A 14,658-nucleotide genomic window follows, 5' to 3' on the forward strand; every position below is an offset into this window, starting at 1 on the left:
ACAAGCTTGCTCTTCTAACGCTTGCTAATCGATATTGCACTCGCATCTTCCCTTTCCTGAATGTAGGTCCCTGAATCTTGGGCTGGTTATTCTAATAACTTAGACAAGTTTGAACTTTCATTTCCATAGCTTCATATACAATTATAAATAGTCTAGCTAATATTATTGTGGACTAATCGATGTTGTGGTTATATCTTCCCTTTTCTGAATGTAGGCCTGCGAGTCTTGGGATAGTACTATTCCAATTATTTAGACAAGATTACTGACAAACTTTTGTTTCGATAACTCATATTTCATTTCGACATCTGAATGTTACAGTCGCATTCTCCGTTTGTGTGTATATAATTCCATGAATCTCGAGTTGATTGAGCCATTCAAATGATTTTGAACAAGTTTAAAAACAAGTTTTATTTCGATAAGTTTTCGAAACAGTAATTAACGATTTCATAAGAATGATAGATGTTACAGTTACGATCCCTATTTTTTTGAATGCATACCTGTGAATGTTGAGGAAAGTAAGCGGCTGGAATGATTTGTGTAAGTTTTAAAATGAATTTCTTAATTGGGTAACCCGGATATGTGATTTCAAAAAGGTTAGCTACATCATTCAGTGCAGTGCGTTTGAGATGTGTTCAGATATGGTAGATATTCTAAGCTGTAACAGTGTTAGTGTTGGACAAATGGGGTACTTGCCCCAGTGCCCGCATTTAGGGGTTTCCAGTAATTAGACGTTCACATTTGGAAGTATAACAATTTTTAGACATGAAAACTTCGGGATTTGGACATATAGGATTTGAGAATCTGAAATGTGAAAGACTTGGGAATTTCAGAATTTTTAAAGTTAGAAGTAATGACATTTGAGACGATAGAATTTAGAAAATTAGAAAATCTTAGAATTTTTAAAAATAAAAACGAAAAAATTGGAGAATCGGGAATTTATAAAATTTAGTAATTTGTGGATTTGAAAAGTTGGAAACGTAATAATTTGACGATTTCAGAAATTGAGTATTCGATCATTTGGACATTTGTATTTTAAGAAATTTGAAAACATAAATTTAGAGATATTAACTTGATCTTGATTTGAAATTTTTCATAACACCAAAACAAATTTAAGAAATGACAAATTCTTAAAAAACGTATAGAAATTCTGAATATCCTAATTTCTTTTTACACATACCTTAAGTTTTGACATTATAATATTTTCTGATGGATTCAAATTTCAATTTACATGTTTTCTTTTGAAATGTTGAGAAACACAAGCGTTAAAAATCAACCCTCTTATGTACAATGGAGGACAAAAGTATTCGTACTCTTGAAATATAGAAATAAAAAGAACAATATTTTCTATATTGTTAAGTATATTTAATCATATGTAGCTGTATATTAAACATTACACTTACAGTAACAAGTGACCCAAAATTGAAGGCAATAACATCATGTAGTAACTTAAAATGACTTGAAATTCAGAAGACTGTAAGAAATCGCTGAGACTAAAGTATTCGTACAATTAATTATTGTTACAATTATTTTAGCAGGAATTTTGTAAATTAATATTTTGTATGATGATTCTTCCGGCAATCACTTCATGTAATATATTGGGCGTTGACGACACCAAATTTTTAACGAAATCAGGTTCTATATTACACCATTATCGTTTCAATATTTCTTTCAAGTATTATATCATGTTTTCGCACATTTTTTTCTAGTTTCGCCCATACATGTTCGATAGGATTAAACTTAAGAAATTGTGGAGGAGTTTCTAACCTGTGGGGAGTATTGGTATTAACAATTACTGACGTACTATACACATGGGCTGTATGTTTTGCGTCACAGTCTTTCTGAAAATAAAATTCATCTAATGCATAAATCTAATTAATCCTAATTCATCTGCACTGTTTTGTAAAATTTTTTTAAAAATATTTAAATATAAATGTTTATCCATTATTTTATCTGTTATTACTAAATTACCACCTCCAGAATCAGCAATACATTGCATTTCCTCTGTGTTTCGTCGTCGGTTACATATTTCTGAAATCCAATTCAGTATTAGCTTTCCACCACACTTTTTTACTACTGTCCGACTCAAAAATATCAAATTTTAACTCTTCGGAAAATGCTATGTTTTTCTAGAAGTCGTCGCTAGCATTTAAGTATTGTTCTGCAAATTCTAATCTCTTTTTTGTCTACGTTGCTTATGAGTGGTTTCCTCCTCGCAACTTTACCGTTATATCCGGCTCGATATCGATCACTTTTTAACCGACTTCGAAAAAGGAGGAGGTTACTTAATTCTATCAGTATATATATTTTTTTTTTTTTTTTTTATGTATGTTCACCGATTACACCTAGCTGGGTGGACCGATCGGAACGAAATCTTTTGCATCTAGTAGGTTCTGACTCCCCATTGGTACCATTATCAAAAAATTTTTCATTTTTTAATTGCAAAGTATTGTTATTGCAAGACAACCGGCAACTTTTGAAATAAACTTTTCTCGATTTTAGTGCGCTTTTAATATCTTATCACGGACATGACTCTGAACAATTTTGTTCCTATACAAATTTCGCGGAAAGCTTTAGTTTTCGAGATACATATTAGCGAAGAATTGTTGAAAAGTTTTGAAATCAACTTTGGACAATTTTAATATCCTTTTAATATGTTGTCAGGGGCATGGTTCTGGACAACCTTTTCCTTATGCATAATTGACAGAAAGCTTTGGTTTTCTAGATATTAGCGAAAAAAAAAATTGAAAAACGAATATCCATGTTGTCTTTTACTTAATTATGTTCATGGCATTTACGCAGACAAAAAAAAAAGCCCGGAAGAACCGTCTCACAGTATCCTATACAATTCTCCCCATTCCACTAAAAAGCGTGAAATAAAATAATTAAAAAAAAAAAAATACGCCGACTTCGAAATGCACTAAAAAGTATAAAATAATTTCTATTTCCTAATGAAGTAATTTCTATTTCATTCAATCATACAATTACGTAACAGATATGAATGAAACCTATTTACTCGTTAGGTAGTATATTAAATACATGTCAACCTTTTCGGAGGCGGCGCAAAATTAAAAGATTTTCTTGAACATGTCAACCTTTGGACAGCCGAACATAGGGAAAGCTTGTATAGCTATTTTTTTTTCTATACATATAACTCGACAGCACGCCGCGAAGTAGGTGTTAGTGCGTATAGAATGTAACTATGGTCTATCTAGATTCATAGAGTATGCGACGGAAAGACTCGATCGCCGCATATTCTATAAAGATAGAGCCCATCTGCCGCAAATTTGGTAATTCCCGCGTCGTGGACTCCGTTTATAGGTTCTTAGATCCATGGCTTCCACACGCGAACGAAGTCGATTCAATTTCATTTATATCAGAAACGTTGCGAAATGAACATGCAGTCGTTACATTTACGTATATTATCAGATATATCTGTAATGGTTAGTATTCTTTCTCAGGATTTATTAATTTCCAATACGCCATACCACAATCAACTGGTTATTGGCAGCAACGTTTACTGAGGTATTTTTAATTTTGCGGCGCCTCTGAAAAAGTTGAAATATATTTAATAAACTACCTAACGAGTAAATAGGTTTCATTCATATCTGTTACGTAGTTGTATGATTGAATGAAATAGAAATTACTTCATTAGGAAATTGAAATTATTTTATACCTTTTAGTGCATTTCGAAGTCGGCGTATTTTTTTTCTTAAAATTATTTTATGGTATTTAGGGTGAATTTCCTTCAGAATACATTCTTCAAGGCGCGATGCAATTTCAGATGCACTGGTACTTGTTTTTGTTTAATAATTCAATTTTACGCTTTTCTCTCGTAGTTAATTTTCCGGGTCCACCGGTTTTTATTATTCCGCAATATTCCTTCTTTTTTATACTTGTTTATAATACTTTGTACAGTCGATCGATTTCTTTTTAGTACTTCTCATATATTTCTACATGATTTACCTTCTTAATGTAATCATATAACAATTTTTTCTGCTAATGTTGTTTGTCATTGCAAATACAAGTGTTAAAGTGTACTTGCCATGATTACTAGAGAACATCATCTAATGTAATGATGTATGTGATGACATACTTTCTTCGATGAAAATTTACATTTGTTTATAGTAAATAACTACAGTTAACAATGTAGTAAATATAAGTTTATCATCTTAAATTACTTGGTAATCATTTTTTCTCGTTATAAAATTTTTCTCGCAGTTCTTTTAAAATAAGGAAATGTATATAAGATATTACTAGGACAATATTTATATTTCATTTTTTTGTTAATAATTATATGTTAATTTAATAAAGAGGCATATATGCAAGCGCAAACTTAGAACCACTGCTGTATACAGGGTGGCACACCACATTTTGCCATCTAGATTTGCGTCATTATTATTACTCATAGCAAACACTGTTTCAGATGAAGTTGAATGGTTTTAAGAAGGGCATATGCTGGTGGTATATTTTTTTTGTAAATGGACGTGTAAAGGACATATGAAGGTCATTAATGTTTTTTAAATGGAATCATATATTTTTTATTGCATCAGCTGATACTCCTTCATATTCTTTACAAAAAAGTATTAATCTATTTATGTGACAAAATCATTAATTTAGGAAATATTTTAATTCTAACTTGTTAGGAAATCATTACTTTCTGATTAATATTGTGAATTGCCCTAATTGAACAGCAAATGTTTTTTTACATGCTTTGAGAAATCACATGTCACCAAACGAATTGTGAGTTTTTGTTTTTTTTTGTTATGCAGTAACAGTGAAATTTAGTCTCCGTTACGTCTCTAATGCGGCGAATGCGATGATACTTCATAATGAAGCATTCTAAAGAAGAAAAGATAGACACGTTATCAGTTTATTTTGAAGCTGGGAAAAGTGCTACACATGCAGAAATGTTATACACTACGGAATGCTAGTAAGTCATTAATTTTTTGATTCAGGAAGTGTTCTGATGCAAATGGTCGCCACATTGAACCTTTTCTGTAAATAGACATTAAAACTAAAATATCTCCTAAACTAATGATTTTTTTACATAAATAGATTAATACTTTTTTGTAAAGGATATGAAGAAGTACCAGCTGATGCAATAAAAAATATATTATTTCATTTAAAAAACATTAATGCCCTTCATATGTCCTTTACACGTCCACCTACAAAAATTATACTACCAGCATATGCCCCTCTCAAAACCATTCAACTTCATCTGAAACAGTGTTGCTATGAGTAACAGTAATGACGCAAATCTAGATGGCGAAATGTGGTGATGTATATTATTATACGTAAAGCAGGAAATGCTGATATAGTAAAACAATGAATGTTATTTCTTGTTTATTTTACTTATACATACGGATTTTATTATTACATCATTCCCGTATATGAATCCATAAATTAAATTTTATTATAATAAAATAGACATTAACAAAAACCATAGAAAATTAAAATGTAATTTGTAACATTTTCATATCAAATGCTGATAAACTGAAACTTCAATAAAAACAGTATCCATAAGAAGTAAAATTTGTTTAGAAGAGAGTAAAATTATAATTCATACAGTAATTAAAAAAGATTTTGATATTTAATCATCAGTTTGATATCATCTATTTACAGAACCAGAGGAAGTAAAATAGCAAGATGGCGCAATCATCATCTTTTAAGATAATCCATTAGTTTTATAATAATTAATGTATATCGGAATCATCAGAATGATCACAACATAGAAAAATTATACTAAGGATTAAACAGAGGAGTTTGATCGTCACGTGTATTTCACATATTTACATGTATTTATTACATATTATTTTCCTTACTTGCAGATGATTGTGTACGTGTTAATTCAACGCCAATATAATCGATGATACACCGATATGTTATCTATATTCCGATAAAAACAGAGTTCAGTACTCATTTGCTTCATATGCTTGTATGTATCGTTCGCTACCACGTACAAAGTTGAAATGGATCACTCCGGGATGATGGTAAGTAATAAAACATTTTTATTACAGTATAACACATTTTATTATTTTATTTCACACCGTTTCATATTTGTATTAGATGTATTTTCATGTCGGTTTACACGAAACGGTTTTATTTAAACAATGGCATATACATACAGCTGGAGATCTTGCACTTTCAATTGTTGGGATTATTGCTATAGGTGTTATATATGAAGGAATAAAAAGCTATCGGTGAGTAGCCGTTTTTATAAATAAAACTATAGTTATTTAGAGTTTACAACGTAGCGTGTACTACTACATGAGTGATTAAGCATATCTACACAACTTTTTAAACACGTCCACAAATAAATATGACATTCTAAAAATTATTCTTTGATTGAAAATTATTTATTATTTCGAATAACCATGAACTTTTTCTATGTGCAAATTGTTTCGTTTAGCAAACTATAATTTCACTACAATTTTCACTGTCATGATCCCCATAAGTATCACATTTTATGTAAAAATCTATTCGGAAATAATAAAAAAATCACTCGACTTTAACCAGTTAAGTGTGTTTGACGACTATATCCGTCATGGAGATGTGGCAGAATTTTGTGTCATGACGATTATACCCGTCATGCGCAAAAATTTTGTTACAATTTGATATTTAAATTGTAATTTTGGCGAAAACTAAATTATATTCGTAAATTGTTTAAAATGTTTAAACAACACGAAATGAAATAAACAAATAAAAAGTGTGAACGATTTGAGATGGATTCATAAATTCTTGAGAGCTAACTCGTCATATGAACAAAATCAATAATTCGAGATATTTCAAACTCTGAAATTTTAGTGAGAAATAAGTATATGTATTATCAAATTTAAAGTACCTTACAAACTGTTTCTTTATTTTATCATCACCTTGCATAGTGTTCCTTATTATCGATCTACAAATATGAATATGCCATTCTATTTAAAAATACCATGTAATTATTTAATACACATATCACTGTACATGCAAAAAGCATTTACGTGATCTTGTGAATCTATGTTCTCAGTAAATCATTCATCTACTACTGTAGTATTTATGTGAAAGTAAACTAGTTTTTCAGGGCGTGCGAATAATGCCCTTTCATGGATTATAAATACGTTAATAAATCACATTACTCGTATATTTATAATTGAATTGTTCGTCACAAATATTTCATACATAAATATGACACGATTGTAAAAATATCCGAATAACAAAAATTGAGAGCAATACCGATTTACGACAACCGAAATAAAATAAAACCTTTTACGTCACATACAAAAATGGTTATCTGTATAGTCATTTATTAATAGAGAGGATAAGAAGAAATATACTGTTGTCCCAAAATTTAGAAATATATTTGAAAAAGTTATAATCTTGAGTAGATAAATGTTTTATTTGAAATATTCTTTTGTGATTTTGAGATTTAAATTTTTTCTTTGAAATATTCTTTTGTGGCATTGAGGTTTTAATGAAATTTAAATAAGTCTCAGGTAAATTATTGTTTTGTACTAAACAAATTTTTGTATTTGAAATATTTTAATATTTCAAATTCTCAAGTTTAGTTCTATATTTTCAAATGTTAAAATTTGTAAATTAAGAAAGTTTTATATTGTAGGTTTTAAAAATGAGTAAATCTAGGAATTAGATTTTAAAATATATGCAGCAGAAAATTTAGGAGATTGAAAATTTGAAACTCTGGGAATTGAAAATTTGAAGAATTGACGATCTGAGAATTTGGAAATTTAACTAGTTTGTAATTTATGTGTTTACGGATGTAGGGATTTGTGGCTTTTGGGATTTTTGGATTTAGGGATTTAGGGATTTAGGGATTTAGAGATTTAGGAATGTATGGATTTATGGATTTATGGATTTATGGATTTATGGATTTATGGATTTATGGATTTATGGATTTATGGATTTATGGATTTATGGATTTATGGATTTAGGGATTTAGGGATTTAGGGATTTAGAGATTTAGGGATTTAGGGATTTAGGGATTTAAGGATTTAGGGTTTAGGGATTTAGGGATTTAGGGATTTAGGGATTTAGGGATATAGGGATTTAGGGATTTAGGGATTTAGGGATTTAGGGATTTAGAGATTTAGGGATTTAGAGATTTAGGGATTTAGGGATTTAGGGATTTAGGGATTTATGGATTTAGGGATTTAGGGATTTAGGGATTTAGGAATTTATGGATTTATGGATTTAGGGATTTAGGCATTTAGGGATTTAGGGATTTAGAGATTTAGAGATTTAGAGATTTAGGGATTTAAGGATTTAAGGATTTGAAAATTTGGAGATGTAGAGATTTGGGGATTTAGAGATTAGAAGACTTTGAGGTGTAGAGATTAAAACATTTGAACATTTGAGTGTTATGGATTTGAGGATTTGGGTATTTTGAGATTTAGAGATATAGAGATTTGAGGGTTTAGAAATTTAAGAGTTCCAAATATTTGGGAATGAAAAAACATTCGAATACTTAGAGACACGGAAATGTAGGAATTTGGAAATTTGAAATTTAAGAATTTAGTGATGTAGAGACTCGAAAATCACAAAAAGTTTGCAAATTGTAAAACATAGGATATCTGGAAATGGTCATTGAAATTTGTGAGTTAAGAAATTAGAAAATTTTGGAATTTGGAATTTTAAATATTTAGAAATTTGAAAATTCAGAAATTTGAGGTTTTTGAAAATTTAAGAATTTAAGAATTTGGTAATTTGAATATTTAAGAATTTAGCATATTGTAAATTAAGAATTCTTAAATATAACAATTTTCAATTTTTATCACTGCCTCTTGCTAAATAATATTTGATCGTGAACATTAAATTGCAGAATTAAATTGCAATTCTTTTTCTTACATGAAAAGACAAGTTGTATATGAACCGTACTTTTTTGAAGAATATTCGTTACATTATATATAATTTGTTTAGATAGTATTATTTATATACATTAGTGCAATGTTTTTAATAAAATTGCAGTATATGTATTATGAAACTTGTTTGTATTAAAAAAGCAAGGAATATTCGAAATATTTTGGTCGACAGAATTCTTTTAGAAATATCCTGTTAAAATTTTAACAAAGAATTTCGAAAATTACCGAGGTTAATTCTGTGAGCCTGCATACCAACCAAACAATAATGATCGGTGAATAAGGATAAGTGAATAAGCACTTATATTATCTAATTAGTAATTTAACTAATACAATAATTTCTGAAACATTCAATATGGATTTATTAATAAAGAAAACTCTCTTACAAATTTTTAAAAGCAAGAAGTAGATTACATGAAACTTTAAACGTGTGTTAGATACCGTTTCCTGAATAACTGTTTCAATTTTTAATCAGATTTTTCCATGACATTTTGTATACATATGGTACATTGAACTATTCATTTAACCGCTTTCCGTGCCATTTATTTAACAGATGCGGTAGTCAAGTCTATAACATTCGGGGCTATAACGTTAAAACGAACAAAAAAAATTAAAATGTTGTAACTATTTTATATTCAAGGATCCTTGATAATGTAACTTATAGCTGAACCTAAATTTCAAGTTGAAGAATATGAAAAATTTGAATAAGGTTTGTCACATTTGAGCTGTGTGTCACAAGTGAGACTCGTCAAAGCACGGGAAAGGATTAAATAAGCCGTTTATTTTGAAAGTGGTGTAAATACACTTTTTAAAAAAATGAAGATAATGACAATAGATTAATATGATATTTTTACGTATAAGCAATCTGTGATACAAATAATTCTTCTTAATATTTGAAGAAGTTTGAGAGATTAACGGTTTAGAAAGATGTCTATTTTGAAAGTGGTACAAATCCACCTTAGTTTAACATTATATTTAGCGGAATATATTACGGTACAATTTAATTCCAATAAATTTCAGGAATACTGACATACTGTGAAAAACTACAAATTGTATAATATTGGTGACCTAACCTCAAAATGGGCGAGCATCTGTAGGTCTGTCAATCATTGTTGATTTCTATTATCAACTTGTAAATTCAAATACAGATTCTAATAAATATGCAAAAAAGTCGGCACGGCTCTTGTTTTGTATCGATGCACAATTTCACTGTTATTTGAAAGGTAAGTACGAATCGTGGTTTATTTTATTAAAAAAATATGCCTCAGAATGATTTCAACGACAATTATAACTGCGATGAATCAGAAAGTGGAGCTAGTAGATAATGATAAAAAAATGAAAACACTTTTCTGGATAACGCCACTCAAAGGAAATCCTCATTTCCAAGGAACTTTATTATTATTATTTTATTTATGAAAATATAATCCATGAGAGTTGAGCGTAAAAAGAGAATCTTGGAGTGAGAATCAGAATATGCAAGAACATGAGACAATTCGGACCAAATAATTTAAAGAAATTAAAAAAAGAATAACCGAACAACTGTAATATTATTAAATTTAATTAAAGACTGCTATTCATTAATTAATTAATAAATTAATTTTGAAAATCAACTTATTTTTAAAAATTTAATAATTTTGAGGCAAGTTTATTTCAATAAAATAAAACCTCTATCATTTTTAGCCTGCATTTTAAACTCTATTGAATAATAAATATTATCTAACACCACGGGACTACAAAATTGTCTACTACTCTTTATCAACATTTTTAAATTTATTGAAATACAAACCGTTAAATATCTCGCAATAACAAAAGATGCATTTGCCCTACTTCCAAAGTAAACGTCTCACATATTTAATTTTGAGAATTTTCGTTCGTTAATAAAACAGCAAATTTTTATGTAAAAGTCATTCTTTTAATTGTTTTAAAAATTCGACCTCGGTGCATCGTAATCGATACGATAAAACTGGAATCTGTTCCATTTATCATTTTTAAATCGGACCATTGAGAATGTGAATCATGCAGACAGTACAGCTACAGTCATGCTGTATCCATGTATAAAGATTAAATTGCTGGCAACGTTTATTCACACATAATTTCAACATTTTTTAAATAATGTATTTAATTTAGAAAAAGTTAAATCAATTCAATGAGCTGACATTTAAGTAAATTTTTTTCATGGTATCGAATGTTCATACATACTCCGTTAACATTATGACTGTCACGTCACCCACGTATGGGTGACGCTTAATCTTCCATACGAATATGTCGTCTACATTATTAAAAATTTGACCACTAACCTAATTGGAAATATTCGTATTAATTATTTAAAACTATGAATAATAAATGTAACTAAATAATGTCAGAATATTTGGTAAGATTTTTTAGAAACAAAAATACTATCTAACATAATTTTCAATTTCTTCTATGTGGAAGTCAACGTGTTAAAAAAAATTGATACACTATTCATTTTGTTAGCGAAGCTATTATTGCGTTCAGTGAATAAAGAAGATAAAAAACTACACCAGTACAATAAATGCACAATAAATAATAGAAATCGCGTAACACAGTAACTTGTGCAATATGATAAAATCGCCATTAAATAACAACTGAACGTTAACGATCCCCTTTCCCATATAAATATTAGAATTACAATTCTGATACATTTATCTATTTTCTTTTTTTATTTAGCGACCATCTTTATGCTGCTACAGCAAAAGCTCGGAAAGTGGGGGAACAGAGATCTAAAAAGTACGTATTTTTGTTCTTTTTTCAATTCTAAATTAGTATTTAATCCGCATGTAAATTCATTTTAAAATGGTTTAAGGAATTCATTCGAATCATTATTTACCTATACAATTTTCAGTGTCTAATATTTTATTCAATATACAATAAAAATAATATAAATAACGTCAGTTATAAAATTTTGTTCATATTTTTATTTTTAAAATATATCTCTGGTATTAAATATACAAATGTTTCATTCAAACAAACACAAATATATTAAATTTTGTTTGCTAGCATTGATATTTCTTAATTGTGTTGTACTTATTTTTTACATAAGTATTCTGCGAAAAAATTATAATAATAAATAATAATGTAATTATATCTCTCTGAAGCTCATATTGTACAAAATGTTTACTTTGTACTTAAGTTATTGAATTTTGGTTTTGGCAGGTGCGTTCTTTAAAAAGGTGAGAATCATTGACTCTACTGACTTCGAATCTGTACCCTGAAAATTTTAATATATGTATCATATGTTAAATGTGTAAACATTTTCGATATATTAATAAAAGTGCTTTGTTTCAGAGCATTGCTGTTTTCTTCTACTCACACCATGCACACAATTCTCCACGCATGTCAATTATTCATAGGATACGTTCTTATGTTAATTTTTATGACATACAATGTTTATCTGTGTATCGCAGTAATTATCGGCGCAACTTTAGGTTATTGGCTGTTTTCTTATAATAAGTCGAACAGTGAGAATACCGAGTGCTGTTTGTAAATTCTGAAATGTTATTCTGACAAAATTGTGTTTGTGAAAACAGCTTTAAATTCCACTTAGAAAAGTATGGATTTATGTAGCTTATGATTAGAGTAAGGGACTTTGTGTGCAACAGTATATTCGAATATATACAAAGTATATTCGAAATATATCTGGAGTAAATGCAAGATAGTATATACTTACCTTTATGAAAATTATAAACTTGATATTATTTTATTTTGTCAATATTCACGGAACACTAAATGTCTCATGTAACCTGAAAACTACAGGTTGTTCTATAATGCTAATCATTTGTTACACCTTACTATTAAAGTATTACAACAAGTATATCATCATTAAACCTTTAACACACGCAACAAATAAACCATTTAACTTTTTAACGTATATTTAATTATTATACCATGCTATGTACTGTGATTATTTTATTAAATTTATTATTATGCGATAGCTAATCCAAGTGAATATACATATTGATACATTATGTATTCACATATGTAAAATCACATGTAGTTAAAATAAGTGTATATCTTTGCACTAGATGATTAATAATAATTTCATGAAACGTCTTTGTAATATATAAATACATTTTTATTATATTGTATATATTTAATAAATATTTTTGTTACCATAAGTAAGTCATTTGCACAATTCATTTGAGGATTACGATTAGACTTAATAGCAATTATTAATTCAGATTATTACTGTGAAGATTTGCTAAGATTATTTAAAGAAGTCTTTCGATGAATAAACTGAGGACCCCTGATATGAACAACATTGTAACTGTATTAAATATATTATACATTAAAGCTACAATGTTGTTCATATGAAGTATTCTTATAATGAAGCATTTGTAGATATTATCTAATCAAGTCTTCTTATCGTCACATGCAGCTTAATCATTTCTAAGAAGTAACGTAAACAAGTATATTTTTTGACTATATTCTTGAATTTTATTATAAAAAATCTGTAATACAAAAATTGCATTGGTTTTGAAATTTTATAGAATGTTTGTATATTTTTACGTTACCCAAATTAAATACTGATTCATTTTCTTTTCATAAATTCGGAACATATTGAAGTTAAAAAAAATGATACAATTTTAACTATTGTCAGAATGTTGTGTTATAGAGTGAGTGATACGTCAATTTAATACTCTATTTGAAAAGGTAAAATTTATTTAACAAGTAAATAGGTTAAATTAACAATGCTTATGTTAACAAGTTTCTATTAACAAATTGTGAAAATTCACAAAGATAGCGGAATAAAGTAGAACAAATATTTCAGTTAAAAATCTTTAATTGTGAAATATGTTCTCAAAATAATAAAAAGTAGTGACAGCAGTTCTGCAAGTATCAATATTAACTTTACAAATTATAAAATTTTTAACAAATATCGAAAATCGCAAACCATAACATTTTTATTCATTTTTATCAATTGAAGAAATTGACCAAACGATTGAATTTATAATCACACTTTGATTGAATTAAAATTTTCTGACATTTTATAACAAATTGACAAAGTTAAAAACAATATTTTAAAATAGCCCAATTCTTCATGAATAAAACAAAAAAAGTTGAGCTAAATCGGTTGAGTAGTTTCTGAGAAAAAAATTCCTAAGTGAACCCTATTTTCGCCAAAATGGACAAAAATTGCAAACTTTGAAGGGTTATCATTCTTTAACAAATTCGAAACTGGCAAAGTGATGACTTAAACCCCCTTAATTTCACATGGACTACAACATATTTCGATTAGAGCAAAATTAGAGATGGTAACTTCCAAAAGTGGTCGATTTGGCGTGGAATGATCCAATAGAAAAATAGACGCCTATACTTCACACGTATTTTCAGTGATAGAAATTATTAGTCCGAGCGGTCACGTACGCCAATTAGGCCAAAAGTAATGACAGTCGACAAATGACTTGAGAGTGAGTGAGGTAGTGCGAATTGCGTGATGCAGTTGTTATCATTATTATTTTTATTTGTCGAAATGTAACACTGGATGTATTTACAATAGGGATAAGCGTAATTTTTTTCGCTTTGGATCGACCTCATCACGCGCCAACTCGTGGATTGACATTTACACATTTTGTAATATTAACACTAAACCTACCGATATATAATGTACACTTTGAAACTAAAAATGAAGTTAAAGAATAAATATACAAATGACGAAACATAAATTAGCACACACATTTATTCTTTATCTTGATGAAAATAAATGCTGATTTCAAGAAATGTACTTTAACAAAATGTGTATCTTATAATAAGAAACTTGTGGAGCGGTCATTTGACCGGTTTC

General features: G+C 28.6%; 1 protein-coding gene across 1 annotated transcript; it reads left to right on the forward strand.

Annotated features, from left to right (window-relative positions):
* Nucleotides 1-5,795: 5,795 nt before the first annotated feature.
* On the forward strand, nucleotides 5,796-12,917 carry LOC105663227 (high affinity copper uptake protein 1). The gene is made up of 4 exons (XM_076535639.1): nucleotides 5,796-5,990; nucleotides 6,067-6,200; nucleotides 11,544-11,603; nucleotides 12,162-12,917. The coding sequence occupies exons 1-4, from the start codon at nucleotides 5,970-5,972 to the stop codon at nucleotides 12,358-12,360; spliced, it is 414 nt and encodes a 137-aa protein (XP_076391754.1). The 5' UTR covers nucleotides 5,796-5,969; the 3' UTR covers nucleotides 12,361-12,917.
* The last annotated feature ends 1,741 nt before the right edge of the window (nucleotides 12,918-14,658 follow it).

The sequence above is a fragment of the Megachile rotundata genome, chromosome 9 (genome assembly GCF_050947335.1).
Source record: "Megachile rotundata isolate GNS110a chromosome 9, iyMegRotu1, whole genome shotgun sequence".
Classification (NCBI taxonomy): Eukaryota; Metazoa; Arthropoda; class Insecta; order Hymenoptera; family Megachilidae; genus Megachile; species Megachile rotundata.

Excerpts from the sequence above, each read along its gene's own strand:
- LOC105663227 (XM_076535639.1), top strand. The coding sequence starts at position 5,970 with ATGGATCACTCCGGGATGATG. Across the intron at positions 5,991-6,066 it reads TGGATCACTCCGGGATGATG|ATGTATTTTCATGTCGGTTT; the intron begins GTAAGTAATAAA and ends TATTTGTATTAG. Across the intron at positions 11,604-12,161 it reads GGGGAACAGAGATCTAAAAA|AGCATTGCTGTTTTCTTCTA; the intron begins GTACGTATTTTT and ends GCTTTGTTTCAG.